The sequence below is a fragment of the Halichoeres trimaculatus genome, unplaced genomic scaffold (assembly GCF_033239565.1).
Source record: "Halichoeres trimaculatus isolate MK-OKI-2021-1 unplaced genomic scaffold, fHalTri1.1 fHalTri1_scaffold_13, whole genome shotgun sequence".
Classification (NCBI taxonomy): domain Eukaryota; kingdom Metazoa; phylum Chordata; class Actinopteri; order Labriformes; family Labridae; genus Halichoeres; species Halichoeres trimaculatus.
The window spans coordinates 2,583,400-2,601,511 of NW_027437191.1; the positions used below are offsets into that span (position 1 = coordinate 2,583,400).

At 41.1% G+C, this 18,112-nt stretch overlaps 1 protein-coding gene across 3 annotated transcripts in view; it reads right to left on the bottom strand.

Moving 5' to 3' along the window:
- Positions 1–18,112, bottom strand: part of fam49a (family with sequence similarity 49 member A) — a 70,846-nt gene that overhangs the window by 16,303 nt on the left and 36,431 nt on the right. Inside the window, exons 2-4 of one of the 3 annotated variants that reach the window (XM_074684895.1) lie at positions 12,700–12,755; positions 2,936–3,015; positions 2,553–2,633 (exon numbers count right to left, since the gene is read on the bottom strand). In XM_074684895.1, the coding sequence (XP_074540996.1) occupies positions 2,553–2,633; positions 2,936–3,005 (151 nt within the window). In that variant the 5' untranslated portion in view covers positions 3,006–3,015; positions 12,700–12,755. The remainder of the gene's footprint in view (positions 1–2,552; positions 2,634–2,935; positions 3,016–12,699; positions 12,756–18,112) is intronic. The other 2 variants (XM_074684896.1, XM_074684897.1) reach the window with 2 other exon arrangements.

Sequence of the window (18,112 nt, forward strand, 5' to 3'; positions counted from 1 at the left end):
ACTCTTAATAAAGTCAATGAAATGTTATAATGTGTCCATCAATAAACCGGTAACATCAATTAAAGCATTAAAAATCATTAGCAAACATTACTAACTATAATGTCATTGTTTGTTTAGGGTAAATTACGACAGAGGATTAGAGCCACATTAAAGCGAAAAAATGTAGATTTATGAGAATATACTTATTATCTTTAGTCTATAGCTACAGGCTATCAGAAGATCTAAGAAAGGCAATCTGAAAAAGTCAGACTACATGCGTAAAATAAATTTGATGAAGCTACTCCTCTCCTGGATGAAGTGATTTAATATTTCTTTTTCAGATTTTATCAGTGCTGTAATTTTCAGATGTTTCTTTGGATCAAGAGACGCTCTGCATAGAGACCAATGTACGTTACCGCTGTGATAACTCGCCACGGTGTAACTTTACTCTGATTTCACACACTACATGTAACAACACATGTACTCTATTAGGTACAGTGGCTGAGGAGGATCACACAGTGCAAAGTCACACTTCACCATTGGCTCCTCTAGCGCTTTAATGATCTATTACGCTGTTGGTTTAGCAAAAGCGATGTTCCTCTGATGAGTTATTGATGGAGAAAATCTGAATCTGTAAATAACTTTCTATCTCTACCAGAGTTCTTATCAAAGCCCCAGTTTCTGAGCCAACTTTAAAGTGATACTCCGGGATGGAACAAGTTGGGTCCTATCACAAGGTTTAGGGCAGAAATTACCCCTACAGCAGTGTTTTTGTGCAGCAGAAGCCCAGGGCGCTTGCACCAAACATCCCCTCCCTGCTCCTCTGCCGGTTTCCTCTGCACTCAGACGGGGCCATATTTTACTTGAGCAAAAACACAAATAAACGGACTCCCACCAAAAAAATCTGATATGGGTCTGCATTCAGGCTTTATTCAGAGAATTTTCAGCGCGTTACTTTCACACAAAAACACAGCTAAATAAGGCTCTAGTCCTCATTGTGTCTCTTCGTCCTGGCAGACTACCTGTGTTTGTTTATATCTGGCACACCACACGTGGACTGATACACTAAGTGGCGAGCGCCTTGTAGCCAGCTGTGGCTCTGTAGCAGAGGTAGCGCCGCTTTACAACACGATGAGAACTAGAGCCTTATTTAGCTGTGTTTTTGTGTGAGAGTATCGCGCTGAAAATTCTCCAAATAAAGCGTAAATGCAGACTGATATCAGATTTTTTCGGTGGGAGTCCGTTTATTTGTGTTTTTGCTCAAGTAAAATATGGCCCCGTCTTGAGTGCAGAGGAAACCGGCAGAGGAGCAGGGAGGGGGTGTTTGGTGCGAGCGCCCTGGGCTTCTGCTGCACAAAAACACTGCTGTAGGGGTCATTTCTGCCCTAAACCTTGTGATAGGACCCAACTTGTTCCATCCTGGAATATCACTTTAAGGGTCCTTATACTGATAACAGTATGATGCTGATGAGCCAAAAGATAAAACCATTTTTGGTTTGTGAAACCATTCAGGAAGTATAACTTCACAAGATGCTCCACACTGCACATTTTTGCACAGGCTTCCTACATTCTTACTCTCGACTACAATGACAACTAAATTCCTAAACTTATGACTTAATTTTTGTAGATCTACATCTTTATCTTCGTAAATTTATGATATTAATCTAAAAAATCGACTGTTTTATTCTGTATGGTGGCCCTAATCTTACGTCATAGTAAATAGCTGTCAGCTAATGGTTAATTCACCATTTACCCTCAGTGACCCTCTATAGATGATGGTTGTTATAAAATGTTACTCTCTAAGGTCAGAAGCTCTGTCTGTCAGTGAGCACATCTGGAAAAGGAGAGCTCTGAACGACCAGCATCACTGACACTAAATCTGTGTCTGGAGTCTGTTTTGCATTTCAAACCCTCTGCACCTCCAGCACTTTCACTTTGCAAACCGAACATAGCCTAAGGTTGGCTGCTCTGTGAGAGCGCTGAAAGGCCTCTGTGGCGGTGTAAAGCTAAGAGAGGCCAAAAGAGTTTTTTAAGCTATTAACATTAAACTAATTTGACTGTTGGATACAAACAGAGGGAAGCAGATCAGGAATAATTTCATCTGTTATCTCACTGGGTTCAGATAATAGTGACTGTGCAGAGGAATGCAGATCACAGAGCTATACAGACAAAATTTAGTCATGGCACTTTTTGAGACATAATAATAATAATAACAGAGGGTTATCAATGACATTATCTGACATGTTTGTTTTACTGGTACATGAGTCAAATGTGCCTCATACAAGAACATACACAGGGACGTGCATTAGTCAGAAAGGGCAGATGGACACGGTCAAAGGTCAGCTCCATTCTTCTTCATGTCAACATGCAATGAATGGATCTCAAAACCATCCTGAAATCAATCTTCAGCCAGAACACATGCAGAGGTGGAAGGCTGGCAGTATAATGGTTGAACAGGCTGACCCCTGACCCGTCAGAGTGGACAGAAGGCTTAAAGGAAAAATGAATCAGGGGTGAAGGGAGGTGAGGAAGCAGGCAAAGGGGAGGGACAGACAGACAGAAGCTGTGCTCACTTTCAAAGTCAAGGAAAAAGTTTGGTCCCTGTTCAAGCTCTGTGCAAGTGAGCACTTTTAACAGATTCCCCATTTGGTTTTCTGCAGGAGAGACACAAAGACAGAGAGGAAAGAGAAGTATGTGTGATGTTAAAAGTCATCCACGAGTATGGAGGGAGCAGGAGAAACGACAGATCAGAGCTGAAGGAGCAGAAGGAGCAGAAGGTTACGACAGAAAGAAAGAAAAGGTGGGAAAAAGAAAAGAGAGAAGCCAAAGTCAATCCTTCAGGGCTTCATCACCTGGAGCTGAGACCTGCTGACAAAAAGGAAAACGATGAGAGAGCTAAACCCCTCTCTCCCATCCACCTTTTCCCCCCTCAGTTCCACTCCTCTGCCAGACTTACTTTCAAAGTCCAGGAAAAAGTGCGGATAGTTCTCTATTTCCCTTGTTAGGACTTTTAGCAGGTTACCCATTCCAGCAAACCTAATGGTCAGAATACAGCAGTGAGAGACAGACATGAATACACACACATCAGAGCAGAGGTTCATTCTGTTCTTAACATGAAGACCATTCAAAATGACAGGAAATATAGTAACAAATCATCACCCAGAGTTAAACCCATAGACTGTAAAAAAAATGGACCTCCACTTGCTTGGCTCAAAATGAGGTCGCCACAAAAACTGCTCCCCCTGGTGACTGGCTGCAGTATAGGTTTAAAAATACGGCTTTCCAGCCATTCCTGATGGGCTGTGGACTAATTTTAAAAAATTAATACACCTGGTAGAAATTTTTCTCACGTCCGATTGTTGTGGTGATTTAAAGAGATCATTTGGCTGTCTTGTATTCAAGTCCTCTTTTTTCTGAAAAGTTTCGTTTTCATTAGTTATATGAAGTTTAAAATGAGGCTTTACGTAACGATTAACGATGATTGACAGCTGCTCTTCTTGAGTATTTTTGGGGGGATTGTGAAATATGTCGGGACGTAGAGTCAGGAAGTGATTAAACTCTCAAAAGTAAAAAAAAAAAAATTTTTGTCACCCAGCTCCACTCAGATCCTCCCAGAATCCCTCATCGTCTCAACTGCACAGACTCTGGCTGCACAACTGCTACAATGGCGGCGCCTTTTTATTTTGGCTTCAAAACCGTAGAATGATAAATGGCGGAGCCACGCTGTCCACTCTATATACAGTCTGTGGTTAGACCCAACAAAAAGAGGCTTACTAATGTTCAGCTTATCATTACTTTCCTGTGTTCATTTGTTCTGCTTGGCTCTAGTTTAAAACTGGAAAGTCAATTTAAAGCTGCACTGAAAGAAAAAAAACTCCCATGGTTTAAACGTTTCATATACACATAAAATCACAACATAGACCAGAGGTCAAAAACTACAAAGTGAAAAATCAAAGAAACCTTTAAAGGACAAAACTCCTGAGCTTCTGACCACGTGGCCTTTTTAAATGTGGCCAAACACACGCATGGAACCCTAAACTGGTGGTTACACTCTATAAAAGTTTTTTATTGGAGGTAAACGACAGTGAGAACGTAGCAATTTAAAAGGAATCGTCTCCCTCCTAAGCCGTGGAGGGTGGTCACACACTCTGTAATCACAGCATACCTTTAGCAGAATATGAGGCCGTGATTACGGTAAAACCATCATCACACTAAGAGAGGGAGAGGAGCTGTCACAGTATCACAGCCATGGGCTGAAAATATTCAGATAGACATTAAACTCATGATGGGTGGGTTGGGAGTGGTTATCTAAGGGCTCAGTGAAGAAAGCAAAGCTAGAAGCTTGATGAAAAACTGACTCCACTGATCTACTTCTTACACTTAGACTACTGAGAACACTCATCTGCAGATTTATACCATGTAAACAGACTCCAGAAGCACACACACACACACACACACACACACACACACACACACACACACACACACACACACACACACACACACACACACACACACACACACACACACACACACACACACACACACACACACACACACACACACACACACACGAAAAAAAAATTCCCTGGATTTGTATAATTCAGAGTGTGAAGGGACAACAGAGGAGACATTGTGCTGCAGTATGCACATGATGATCACACAGCATTTTTCTGCACGGCCTCCAGCAAAGTGTCTACCATCTTTATTTTTTCAAACTCTATCCTTCATCTCATCCGCCCTCCTTAAAACCATTAGACAGGCGTGACTATCCTGTCACCGAGTCTGCGTAAGCATACACTTATATATGTACATTTACACATGTAGAGGACAGAGTACGGAGCATCAGCCTGATGGTGATTGTTAATAAAGGCATGCAGTCATGGTTAAATGTGCTTCATGTACACTGGTTGAACAGAAGGCGGCACTGCTGCTTTGATATAATAACAGGACTCAAGGCTGAAGAGACTGGTTTCCAGTTAGCACATGAGCTGCAGTAGTCTCGCCCTTTAGACCAAACCTGACCAACAGCTACAAGTCTTTATCAGAGGGTGGACTAACTGGTTTCAGGTGAGACGGACCACTTTCCCAGGATGCTTCAGAAACTTCCTCCACCAAAAGAGTGACGGGACAATGAGAGTCCAACATAAATACACCCGATTACAACACCAGGAATGCGTTCAGCAGCTTCATCAAAGAGGCAGATTTATGGCTCTGACTCATCTGAAATGTGTGAGAGTTTATTAATAAATCTAGCCTCTCAAGTACTTTGCACCACAAGGGCGTGTCTGCGGCCGTGATGATGTCAACCAAAATAAAGCTGCTCTGCTTCCTGCTTTGCTTCAGCTGCTATACACAGACAGCACTGATTTGCAAAAGGGATGATTTCTAGAATATTCCACAACTTATTTCATTTAAAAATGAAGTTTGTGTTGTTCATATGACTATTATCTCATCTTAGAAATTTCTCTTTAAATGTTTTAGCCCCTGGTTGTAATGTGATATAAGTGGGGATGGGTACCTTTCACACCTGACACGATACGGTACCAAAGCCCGGTACCTGGCAATCAGTACCGGTACTCAACGGTACTAATTTTCGGTACTTTCTTGTGTTAATGTGGTAGAGGATATCAATTTGTTCACTAATGAAATATAAAAAGAATTTAATTTAACATATTTATTTTTCGATATATAACCTTGCAATGGTGTGTTCATGCCCAGTGTGGAAAATTGCCTACTCTTCTATTCCCTCACAGTCACAAGGATGTGTTTAAGTACCTAAACATGGTACCTTTTGGTTTTACCTGAGCCGATACTCGGTACTTTTGACAGAATTTGGTCGGTACCTATGAAAGTACCTAATTTGGTACCCATCCCTAGATATAAGTCCTGAAGGTGGTTGTAGGGCATTTCTAAGCTGTTGTCTTTTCTCCACTGAATAACAACAAAAACACACACACACACACACACACACACACACACACACACACACACACACACACACACACACACACACACACACACACACACACACACACACACACACACACACACACACACACACACACACACACACACACACACAAACAAAAGGAATGAAACGATCTCATCAGAACATGGGACAGCATCAGTACCTGCTCTCTGCTAAACAAATGCTGCACTGTGAGATTTAGACTTTGATAAGAAAAAGAGTCCAGTGAGGAACTTCAACAAAAATACTCAAACATGAGGTCAAGTGCAAACTTTGCAATGCAAATGTACTTTGCATGGTAGAATCCTCATATCTGATCTATATCATTCACTGAGAATAAATCTGGACGGGATTTTTATTTTTACAGCTGATGGAAAAACTACTTCCATCAAATCCACATGTGGTTTTAAAAAAAGGATTGGTTTATGTGGGCTTTAATGAATTTGTAGAATAAGATTAACAGGTGTTTCTTTCCCAGCACTTCACTTCTATCCCCGAACCGTCTAAAGTTAATGTTGTTGAGTTGTAGTTGAAATGCAGACTCATTCAGGTAGATGGTGGTAATTCACCTTAACCTGCCACCCACATAGACCAACAGCGTCAGCACCGTGCATTGTGGGAAACAGTATGCCACATAGACTGTTGCTTACTGAGAATTTTTCCTGGATCAGTAGGACATCCAGATATTTTTGTCATACTGCAGATTTTGCAAGTTTTTGCATATTGACTACTACATACTAAATTTTGGCCAAAACAGCAGGCACTGCTAGTGTAGCAGGCGGTTTGGTAAACAGCCATAATCACTGAATGGGGAGCAGCAACTATGTCCTAAAGTTTTTATGCTTGCAGATAGACATTTTTGGTGATTGGTGATCAGTGATCAGTGATCGGCCCATCCATACATGTGAAACTGATCTTATATACCTCCGGGAAGGTCTGACAGCCAGCCATTGTTGCTTTTTGCTCTGAGACCTAAAACTCAGGACACTTTATTGGTCATTTAAGTTAAAACATAAATATTTGGTTGTTTCACAGGCATTGCTCAATAATTTTCAATAGAATAAGATTGGAAAATAAAAAATAAAAATCGGTATTGGCAGGTCAGGCTTTTTAAAGATCAGTGATCAGTGATCGGCCAAAAAATTGTGATAGGTGCACCCCTACTTGCAGCCCTTCCCTAACTTAGAGAAACACATTTACAGTGTGGCTTCTGATCCACATCCAACCAAGAGCAGGTGATATCATCCAATTAGTGGATTAAACATGTAGGACTGACCCAAACAGTAACCTCCAGTCCAAAATATAAGACAATGCTGAAGGGTTAAAACCTTCTGCGTCTCCAGTGTCCGACTGAAGCTGGCTCTGGAAGTACTGGAAGTCTCGCACACACCAAGCCAAAAAAAAGCCATTTTCACAGCATAAATAAACATATTTACAGCCTGGTACAAAAACATCTCCTGTCTATATCTCTAATTTCTCTATCAGCACGTGTACTGTACAGGGTTTTTCTAACTTGGCAGTTTAGAAGATATGAAGATCACAGGTTCAATCATAGGCATCTTTCCTTGTGTTTTTTTGTAACTACTCTAACACTGGTCTGAACAGCCTCTAGCACAGACTCACACTGAATCCTGTTTCAAGTGTTTTCATGTCACTAAAATCAGTACAGAGAGCTATTAGTTCCCTTAAAAACCCAACCGTTCCTGTTTACACACCTGTAGCCTGCTCACCAAATCACAACGCAGCAGTCAGACAAACCACAGGTGTGACTGTGTCATACATGTTTATCATCAAGTGTGTGAATATTAGCTGTGAAAAAATGATTTTCACTGTGCAGCCAGGTCTGAAGTCTGTAACATGGTACCGAACTGATCAAACTCCACAGTAACACTCATTCACTGGTCTGTGTGATAACCAGTCAATGATTTAACATCCAGTATGGGTTTGACTTTACTGGGAACGTTTTCACCTCATTATTCAACAGTTTGAGTTCATGCTGTCTTTAGATTAAAGGCATGAAATCACACTTCTTCTTGAAAGTGAAGGGTAAAGGCCATGATGATGATGATGCTCTTCATAGAAACATGACCTAATTTTAAATCCTTGATTGACCTCATTAGTTGAAACCAGGGTCAGGTGGGATGGTTGTTATTTCCAGCTGTAGTATCTAATCTTTCTTTCTTCATGAATGAGCCTGTGATCATAACACAGGCTGAATAAACATGGAGCACTCTTTTCCTCTTTAATGTATATTATTTATGGTGTTAATGATGGAAATGGAACTACAGCACCCACAGCATCTCACAAACGGTGGTCTGAGTTATACAACACTTTTCCTGCAGCACTCTTTCAGACAGAGAGGGAGGAAGCACACTGAGACACTTCTTGTCTGCTCAGTTCTAATTTCTCTAACTTATCTTTGCAGCTGGTCAGATGTCCTCTTCATACTGCAGGCTGTGACAGCACTGCAGTACAGCTTATTACACCTTTGTACTTTCATATTGAGCTCACCACAGTGTAACACTAGTGTGAGGTGTGTGAGTTTCACTGCATTACAGTGCAGAACCCAGGGAAGCTGAGAGAGGTGAACACACAGCAGGAGTTAAAAACACACTCACACAGTGTTATGACCTCAAATACAACAGTTTGATCACTGGGTCAAACAGTCACACCTCAGACACACTCATGTGTGCTCATGTGCTAGGCGCTGCCCAAGTAGCTGCCTGTTGCAGCAGCTCGTAATTTTTTTGTCTCTTTTTCGTCATCTTTGTATTTGGAGTGGATCATCACTTAGTATGGTTCATTGTTGGTCATGGACACCAAACTTTTTGTGTCTTCAGGGATATTTTTACTACTTTTCTCCTGTGTTTGTCTGGAGATCCTACATGTAACCATGGCTGCATTGTTTACATGTGAAATTAGCTGTTAGCAGCCTGTAGCATGTCAATGCTAACTAGTGTAGGGCTTGATGATTTCCCTCAAGGTGAGGAGGAGGAGGTGAGGACGACGTGCTGGTTCTCGGTGTGAGCTGGGAGGTGACGACGTGGACCTGTTCTTCCATCCATCGTTGTTGGGAACGTGGGATCTAACTCCGGTGGAATAGACGAGCTAGCCGTGCTAGCCCAGCAGCAGAGGGGCTGCCGGAGGGCAGAGTGGCATCGTGCTGTTCACAGACGTGGCTGACGGAGCTGACATCGGACGCCGGAACCACATTGGAGGAGCTTCGCCTGCTGTGAGCAGACAGGATCCAGGATCCAGGAGACAGAGACTGAACAGACTGCTGGGGAGGCTCAGTCCTGGACCCTGTGGAGGTGGAGACTGGCTGGGCTGGAGAGTGTTGGACGGGCTGTCGTCATCTATTTTCTTATGGACCTTTTTGCACTTTCTATACACTTTCTTACTTTTTTTTTTCTAAATGCTGCTGTGACTCCTGCATTTCCCCTCGAGGATAGATAAAGTATTTTCTATTTTCTGTTCTATGTCCTGTGGAGTGGGTGTAACCTCTAACCAACAGTCAGGTTGAGTTTGGAAAAATTGGTTTTCTACTCTCTGTATCAGGACTGTGGCGATATCCGTTTGTCCTGATTTGATTCTTTTACAATTTTTGGGGTGCTGATTTGATTTCAATTGCAAGTCTTCTATATTTCCAGTATTTGTGATTTTTACTTTGGTTTTTCAACACCGGACCATGTGAAAAAGTTGAACGATGGTGATGATTTCTACAGACTACAATGAAAAAAAATGGGAAAATAAAATAAAACCGATTTTTGAATAAAAAACTGTACTACAACATAGGATATGTTTTTTTTCTTCCACCCTTACTCTGTATGTATTATCTGTTTAAGATTGCAAAACTAGAGGTAACAGAAAAACTTGGTAAGCCCTTATATTAACTTCATCACAAAGTTTGTCACGATACCATACGACACGATTTGATTCAGGGGCCTTCGATCAATTTAAGACAATATTGTGTCCTCACTGAACACAATCAGCAACATTTCACCACAGGCAAGAAAGAAATACAAAACTATTTTGATAGTTTATTACTGAAATGTGGAACGATGTGCTGACCTTTGGGTATGAAGTAGAGGTTTATAGCCATCTGTATGATCTCATTATGTTTTAAAAATAAAACTGGTTAAATTCAGGTAAGGTGCTTGTTTGCCCCCACAATTCCCTTATGGGTCTGACTGTTATACTGTAATGTTTGTTTATCATATCAAGTAATGATGCAACACTATAATTAAAAAATGACTGATTACATAAACTTTATTATTGACCTCCAACATTTGACCATTTTCTATCAAACCAAAAATGTGAAGCTTTGATTTTAATTAAACCCAAACATTTCTATTGTTCAAAATTAGAACTATCAACTTAACTAACTTAACATAGTAGTTTTTTTTTACTGTGAAGCCTGATAACCACAGTTTGTATGTCAGTGTGCTCAGACTCTGTTTCACTGTGTAATAGTGGATGTGGAGGAGGAATGACACTAGCCACGTATACGTGGACCCAAATATTCCGCTTGCATTCGGTTTATTTGCTCAAATGGAAAGAATTGAACCTTTATAAACACCTCATTCCAAAAGAAAAGTGCCAATCTGAATGGACATTTAATCAGTTTCACAGGGGTGGAATATTCCTTTCCTCAAACCGATTGAGGTATCATGTATCCACTCAGATGGAAAGTTGTCAGCGCATGCTCAGATATGACGTAAGACGCAACTAGAGACGTTCCTCAATTCTAAAAATGGCGGCGAGCAGTCAGCACTGGAGTAAAGTTTGTTTTTGGTCCAAACTTTGAAAAAATGAACATAATTTCAAGACTGGACAGACAGTCACAATACGGAGTATTGCAACACCGTGATTAAAAAAAAAAACTGTTCTCCATTTTTGATAAATCACGTGAGGTTTACATTTTTCTGTGCATGCCCCATTGACTATTCTGTTTGATTATAGCGGCGCATATAGACCAGAAATTGGAATATTCCTTTCCACGTATACTATTGTTATCGGGAAAGTCATTCAGAAAGATTCCATTCAGAAAGACGAAAAACTCCTCATGTAAACGTGGCTACTGAGCTCTCGCCGTTTTACTTTTTAACTTTATGAAATTTCATGAATCAGTGGCTACAAAATCAAATCATGAGATAACTCACTGCAGTCGTGTGATGATGCACTCCTGTCATGTGTGCAGCATGCATCCTCTGCAGTCAGGTCGACCGCATCTTACCCGGATACAGGAGAGCTATTTTGTGATTGGCCGATATGTCTGGCTCCCTTTTAGCTCTGTGATGCTAACAGCGTCTTGCTACACGTTCGCCTACAGCGGTGTGACTCGGTGGGCACTAAACAGTACATTTTACAGCAGGAGGAATATCAGGCGTGGCGTGTCAGAGGGTGAAAAGGTTCAGATGTGCGTCTCATACGCTGAGTGCGTGAGGCTTGAGAGGAAACTTCAGAACGACTTGCGGTTGGCCGGAAACGGACATGCGTGTCTGGTCCGGATTTCAAAGCATAGGCGTACATTAAAGACCACGATGTTGATCAATGTTTACACTTTCCATCGATGTGATTGGATCATTGCTTAACCAATCGATGTATCGATGTATATCGATGGATCGTTACACCCCTTTTAGTTAAGTGTTAGTACTTAAAGCATTGTTCAAACATAAATACTCATTTATACATCATGTACAAACACAGTTATTAATGTGTTATTACTGATTAATATGACCCTCTATAATGTGTTCACTGACTCTTTGTTCACATTTAAAGGGTCTGTCAGGAGTTTCTGAGTGTTCTTGAAAAAGTCTTCCTTCTAGATATATGCCTAATCCTAACCCACACTTGAAAATGAGATTATCAGCACCAATATTGCGCTTAGCAGGGTCACTATATGTTCCTTTGTGCAAGGAGAAACAGGATGAGGAGATCCCTACAAAAGGAGCCCAGGAAAGATAACCAGGGTTAGTTTCCTTCTTATTTGGATCTTGTGTGTTTTCGAAGTGTTCCTCTCATTTCTTTAAAAATGTACTCCCTTTAACTTCACAGGCTGACATCTGTCTTTGATGACCTTAAGTGTTACCACCTTTTAGAATGATCAGGTGTGACTTCTTTTCTTAGCACAGGAGGTGTGTTGTTAACCTTAATCCAGCAGCAGGACTAGAGCTGACCCTAGAGGACCCACAGTTTCAAATCAGGCCGCTTCTACCCTATAAGGCTTTATTTTTAATAGCTCACATTAACATGATCATAGCATGACAATCACTGATGCCAGCAGTAAGATAATTGTTCTGATGAAAAGCACTTCAGTGTGAGTAACCGACATTTATTGTCTCCTTCAATGTTACTTTAAAACCACAGACCTTACACTCACTGGAAATTAAGATATGCAATATACAAGCATGCTGGATTTGGCTCCTTCCACTTTCAGACATTATTAACACAAACCTGGTTTTTCTTACACTCTTTCTCTGGTGTAAATGTTTCAGAAACTCTTTTCCTTCCCGTTTTTGAGACAAGCTGACTGTTCTGTTTCACAGTTCTGAGGACAAACAGCTCGACAGCTTCCAGAGCAGAAAGTTTTGAGCTTAATACAAGTGCAGACTAATCCTCTCTGTAATCATCTAAATCTCAACATTGTTTTTGAGCTGATGTGGCGTAGCAGCAACTCAGAGTCTGCTCTTTGTAAACATGACTAATGGTTAAGGGTGATTTTTTCTAATACGTGTGTCATCCTGTACCTTCTCTGGTGGATGACCGTGGGTTGCTGTCTATATCATCCGCTTTCTCTTTGTCTCTGAAACGAGAGGGAAGAAAGGATCAATGTCAAAATCAGTAAACAAATCAACAACAAATGATACAAGCATAAAGCTGTTAGCGTGCACCCTGTGTCTGCACATATGAGCGTGTCATACATCACACATCAGATAGGTACGTTGACACATTTACATACTTCCTCTTTCCCTGTCACATAAAGGCATTCAGCAAATACAAGCAAGTAAATTATGTGTCAGCATTGCCAAAAAGGCCTCAGTCAGGGATAGGCTTCAAAGCTCTGTATCAGAAAAAGAGGAGTGATGTCACAGAGACTTTGACCATATACCATACAGAATATGTTTTGGAGTTGTGATTTTCATAAAGGTTGGTAGAGCGAGCCTTGTACACTGTCAAACAAAGAGATCTTTTTACTGCAGCTCTGTGTTTCTCATGGCACAGAGCAGTTAAACAGGGAGTGCGGAATTATTAGGCAAATGAGTATTTTGAACACGTCATCCTCTTTATGCATGTTGTCTTACTCCAAGCTGTATAGGCTTGAAAGCCGACTAACAATTAAGCATATCAAGTAATGTGCATCTCTGTAATGAGAAGGGGTGTGGTCTAATTACATCAATACCCCATATCAGGTGTGCATAATTATTAGGCAACTTCCTTTCCTTTGGCAAAAAGGGTCAGAAGAGGGACTTGACAGGCTCCGAAAAGTCAAAAAAAGTGAGATATCTTGCAGAGGGATGCAGGGATGCTTAAAGTGATATTCCGGGATGGAACAAGTTGGGTCCTATCACAAGGTTTAGGGCAGAAATTACCCCTACAGCAGTGTTTTTGTGCAGCAGAAGCCCAGAGCGCTCACACCAAACACCCCCCCCCCCCCCGCGCTCCTCTGCCAGTTTCCTCTGCACTCAGACGGGGCCATATTTTACTTGACCAAAAACACAAATAAACGGACTCCCACCAAACAAGGTCTGATATCTGTCTGCATTCACGCTTTATTTAGAGAATTTTCAGTGCGTTACTTTCACTCAAAAACACCGCTAAATAAGGTTCTAGTTCTCATCGTGTCTCTTCGTCCTGGCAGACTACCTGCGTTTGTTTATATCTGGCACGCTGTGCGCGGACTGATATACTAAGCAGCAAGCACCTCGAGCCAGCTGTGGCTCTGCAGCTGAGTTAGTGCCATTTTACGACACAATGAGAACTAGAGCCTTATTTAGCGGTGTTTTGTGTGAAAGTAACGCGCTGAAAATTCTCTAAATAAAGCCTGAATGCAGACCCATATCAGATTTTTTCGGTGGGAGTCTGTTTATTTGTGTTTTTGGTCAAGTAAAATATGGTCCCGTCTGAGTGCAGAGGAAACCTGCAGAGGAGCAGGGAGGGGGTGTTTGGTGCGTGCGCCCTGGTCTTCTGCTGCACAAAATCCCTGCTGTAGGGGTAATTTTTGCCCTAAACCTTGTGATAGGACCCAACTTGTTCCATCCCGTAGTATCACTTAAAAATTGCCAAGCTTCTGAAGCGTGATCATCGAACATTCAAGCGTTTCATTCAAAATAGTCAACAGGGTCGCAAGAAGCATGTGGAAAAACCAAAACGCAAAATAACTGCCCATGAACTGAGAAAAGTCAAGCGTGCAGCTGCCAGGTGCCACTTGCCACCAGTTTTGCCACCAGTTTTGCCATATTTCAGAGCTGCAACATCACTGGAGTGCCCAAAAGCACAAGGTGTGACATACTCAGAGACATGACCAAGGTAAGAAAGGCTGAAAAACGACCACCACTGAGCAAGACACACAAGCTGAAACGTCAAGACTGGGCCAAGAAAAATCTCAAGACTGATTTTTCTAAGGTTTTATGGACTGATGAAATAAGAGTGAGTCTTGATGGGTCAGATGGATGGGCCCGTGGCTGGATCGGTAAAGGGCAGAGAGCGCCAGTCCGACTCAGACGCTAGCAAGGTGGAGGTGGGGTACTGGTATGGGCTGGTATCACCAAAGATGAGCTTGTAGGGCCTTTTCGAGTTGAGGATGGAGTCAAGCTCAACTCCCAGTCCTCCTGCCAGTTTCTGGAAGACACCTTCTTCAAGCAGTGGTACAGGAAGAAGTCCCCATCCTTCAAGAAAAACATGATTTTCATGCAGGACAATGCTCCATCACACGCATCCAAGTACTCCACAGCGTGGCTGGCAAGAAAGGGTCTAAAACAAGAAAAACTAATGACATGGCCTCCTCGTTCACCTGATCTGAACCCCATAGAGAACCTGTGGTCCCTCATCAAATGTGAGATTTACAAGGAGGGAAAACAGTTCACCTCTCTGAACAGTGTCTGGGAGGCTGTGGTTGCTGCTGCACGCAATGTTGATCGTGAACAGATCAAAACACTGAAAGAACCCATGGATGGCAGGCTTTTGAGTGTGCAAAGAAAGGTGGCTGTATTGGTCATTGACTCGTTTTTGTTTTGTTTTTGAATGTCAGAAATGTATAAGTGTGAATGTTGAGCTGTTATATTGGTTTCCCTGGTGAAAATAAATAATTGAAATGGGTATATATTTGTTTTTTGTTAGGTTGCCTAATAATTATGCACAGTAATAGTCACCTGCACACACAGATATCCTTCTAAAATAGCTATGACTAAAAAAGCCCCACTCCAACTTCCAGAAATATTCAGCTTTGATATTAATGAGTCTTTTGGGTTCATTAAGAACATGGTTGTTGTTCTATAATAAAATTAATCCTCAAAAATGCAACTTGCCTTATAATTCTTTACTACTTGTAGTTTTAGTTCAGTCACTTAATGAACTAATTACTGCAGAAAGGTTTACATGAAGCATTCCCTGACCTGCCTGTGTCAGGAAGTTTCTGGCAGTGACTCGATGTTTTAGTCAGTCTGTGATCTCTGTCATACCAACCTGCACTGCACGGTGCCAGTGTAATTTCCCAGGTCATACCTAACGAAGACAAAGACCTCTTCTATAATAACCTGTAGATGAACTGGCAGCAATGCTTTACAGTCATTCATCACCAGTTGACTCATGACACCAAAAGCTAGTTAACGAGTTATTTAAAATATCTCCTTTATCCATGACATCTCACATCACTGGATTTGGAGGGTCACCACATGTGTTATGCCCTGAAATGTTTTTAGCCTGTGCCCCATCTGCTACAGCTTATTTAGTCTTAGGGGGATTTGGGGCTAACAAGGTAACTTAGGGTTTAAGCTGGGTTTTTAGGGCTGCAACAGAGGTTTACTTCAAAGGGGGAAAAGGGACAGAGTGAAGAAGTTTTCAGGCTGAAACTTTACTGAGCAACCAATCTGTTTACAGTCTGGTTACAGTCTGGTTACACCTACTCATGCTCCAACAACTGGGCAATGATGCTTTTCAGCCTAAACTCACACCTTCACATGTTTGCCAGCCCATCAACAGCAATGAACTTACTGAGATGTGATAGCATTCAAATTCAACACTTTTTTTTTTCATCTGACACTCACTGATTACCTGTTTCACACATAGCTGTTGCCTCACCTCCCTGCGCTTTCTGCAGCAGAGATGGAAAATAACATCACTGCACTTTTGAATCAAACGTTTTGCTTTCGATACACCTAAATGACTCAGTTTACAGTGTCAAATAATGTCCATTTTGTGTGAAACAGAATAAACAGAACCACTTAAAGGAGCAGTTTGTAGAATTTGTCAGAGTTGGTCTGAAAAGAAACAGTGGAAATAAGACTAAATGTTATAACTATGAAGTATGTTAAAATAAGTGAATAATAACCTCCATAAAACTAAACTTTCTTTTTATTAAGTTAGAATGGAGATTTTTATATTTACAATACTGTGGGTCCTGTTCACTGCGGCAGACTTTGAGGACAGAAAGAGCGAAACAGGGTTTTCAAAATGAGCCTGACCCCCCTGTCCTGAAATTAGGGCTGAACAATTAATCGATTTTAAACCGTCATCGCAATATAATAGAATGCAATTTTCAAATCGCAAAGGCTGCAATTACGAAAATAAAAGCTTCATGTACACAGACCTGGGGGGAATAAAGTAACTTGTACTTGTTCTCCCTTAAAACCAACAAAAGTCAAAACACTGTTTTTTTCTGGCAAAAAAAAACCCTGTGATCAATCAAGTAGATCGCAGAGCCATACCCCTTGTTCACTTTAATCTGTACGGTTTGTTACTTTTACTGACAACTGGAGGTCAGTAAAATTTCACAGTGTTCCTTTTTCTTTTGCAATAACAAAATGCAAAAAGACTTGTTTAAATGTTAACAGTATCTTTTGTTGGTTAGTCATACTATAAAACCACTTAAAACTTGTGTTAAGTGAACAATGCAGAAGATACCCCCCCCCCCCCCCCCCCAAAAAAAAAAAAAAAAACAAAAAAAACAAAAAACAAATAAACAAATAAATAAATAAAAACAAACAAATAAATAAATTGTATGCTAAATCGCAATCGCAATATTGGTCTAAAAAAATCGCAATTAGATTATTTTCCAAAATTGTTCAGCCCTACCTGAAATCTACCTGGAAGTCAGACAGAAGAGAGAGTAGAAGAAGAAGACAGAGGTTGTTGTTGTTGTTGTTGAAGAAGAATAGGAAGAAGAAGAAGAAGAAGAAGAAGCAGAAGAAGGAGGAGGAGGTTATTGTAGAAAAAGAAGAAGAAGAAGAAGAAGAAGAAGAAGAAGAAGAAGAAGAAGAAGAAGAAGAAGAAGAAGAAAAGCGTGTATCTTTGTTCAGCAAAAAAGAATTTGTGTGGAGTATTTTATGATGAATGATCACTAACACAAGTTTCATCTCCTTCACTTAGTGATGCTTTAGTGACAGATGGGCTCATTCTAAAATCTGATAATCTGGTCTGAATGCTTGATGTTGTTAAAATTCTATTTTCTACACACTGCTCCACTAGTTGGAGCTACCCAGAGTCTCCATCACACACTCCTTAAATTATACATTACATTTCTTCATACCCAGCTTGAAGACGCTAAAGTCACTCTGTAATTTTTGGCTTCAGGTGAAATATATGCACTGTAACTACATCACTGTCACCAAAAACAATTTGCTCTTCCTTAACAGCCCAAAGAGCGCAGTCCCCTCTGTCACTGTAAAAAGTCCTCACAGATGGATGGATGGATGGATGGATGGATGGATGGATGGATGGATGGATGGATGGATGGACACTCCACAAGGATAGCAGAGACTCTCCTTATATGAGTGGATTCACATCAACATTACACACACACGCACACACACACACACGCACACACACACACACACACACACACACACACACACACACACACACACACACACACACACACACACACACACACACACACACACACACACACACACGCTCCTCATGTGTCTTTCTGGACCTCTCAGA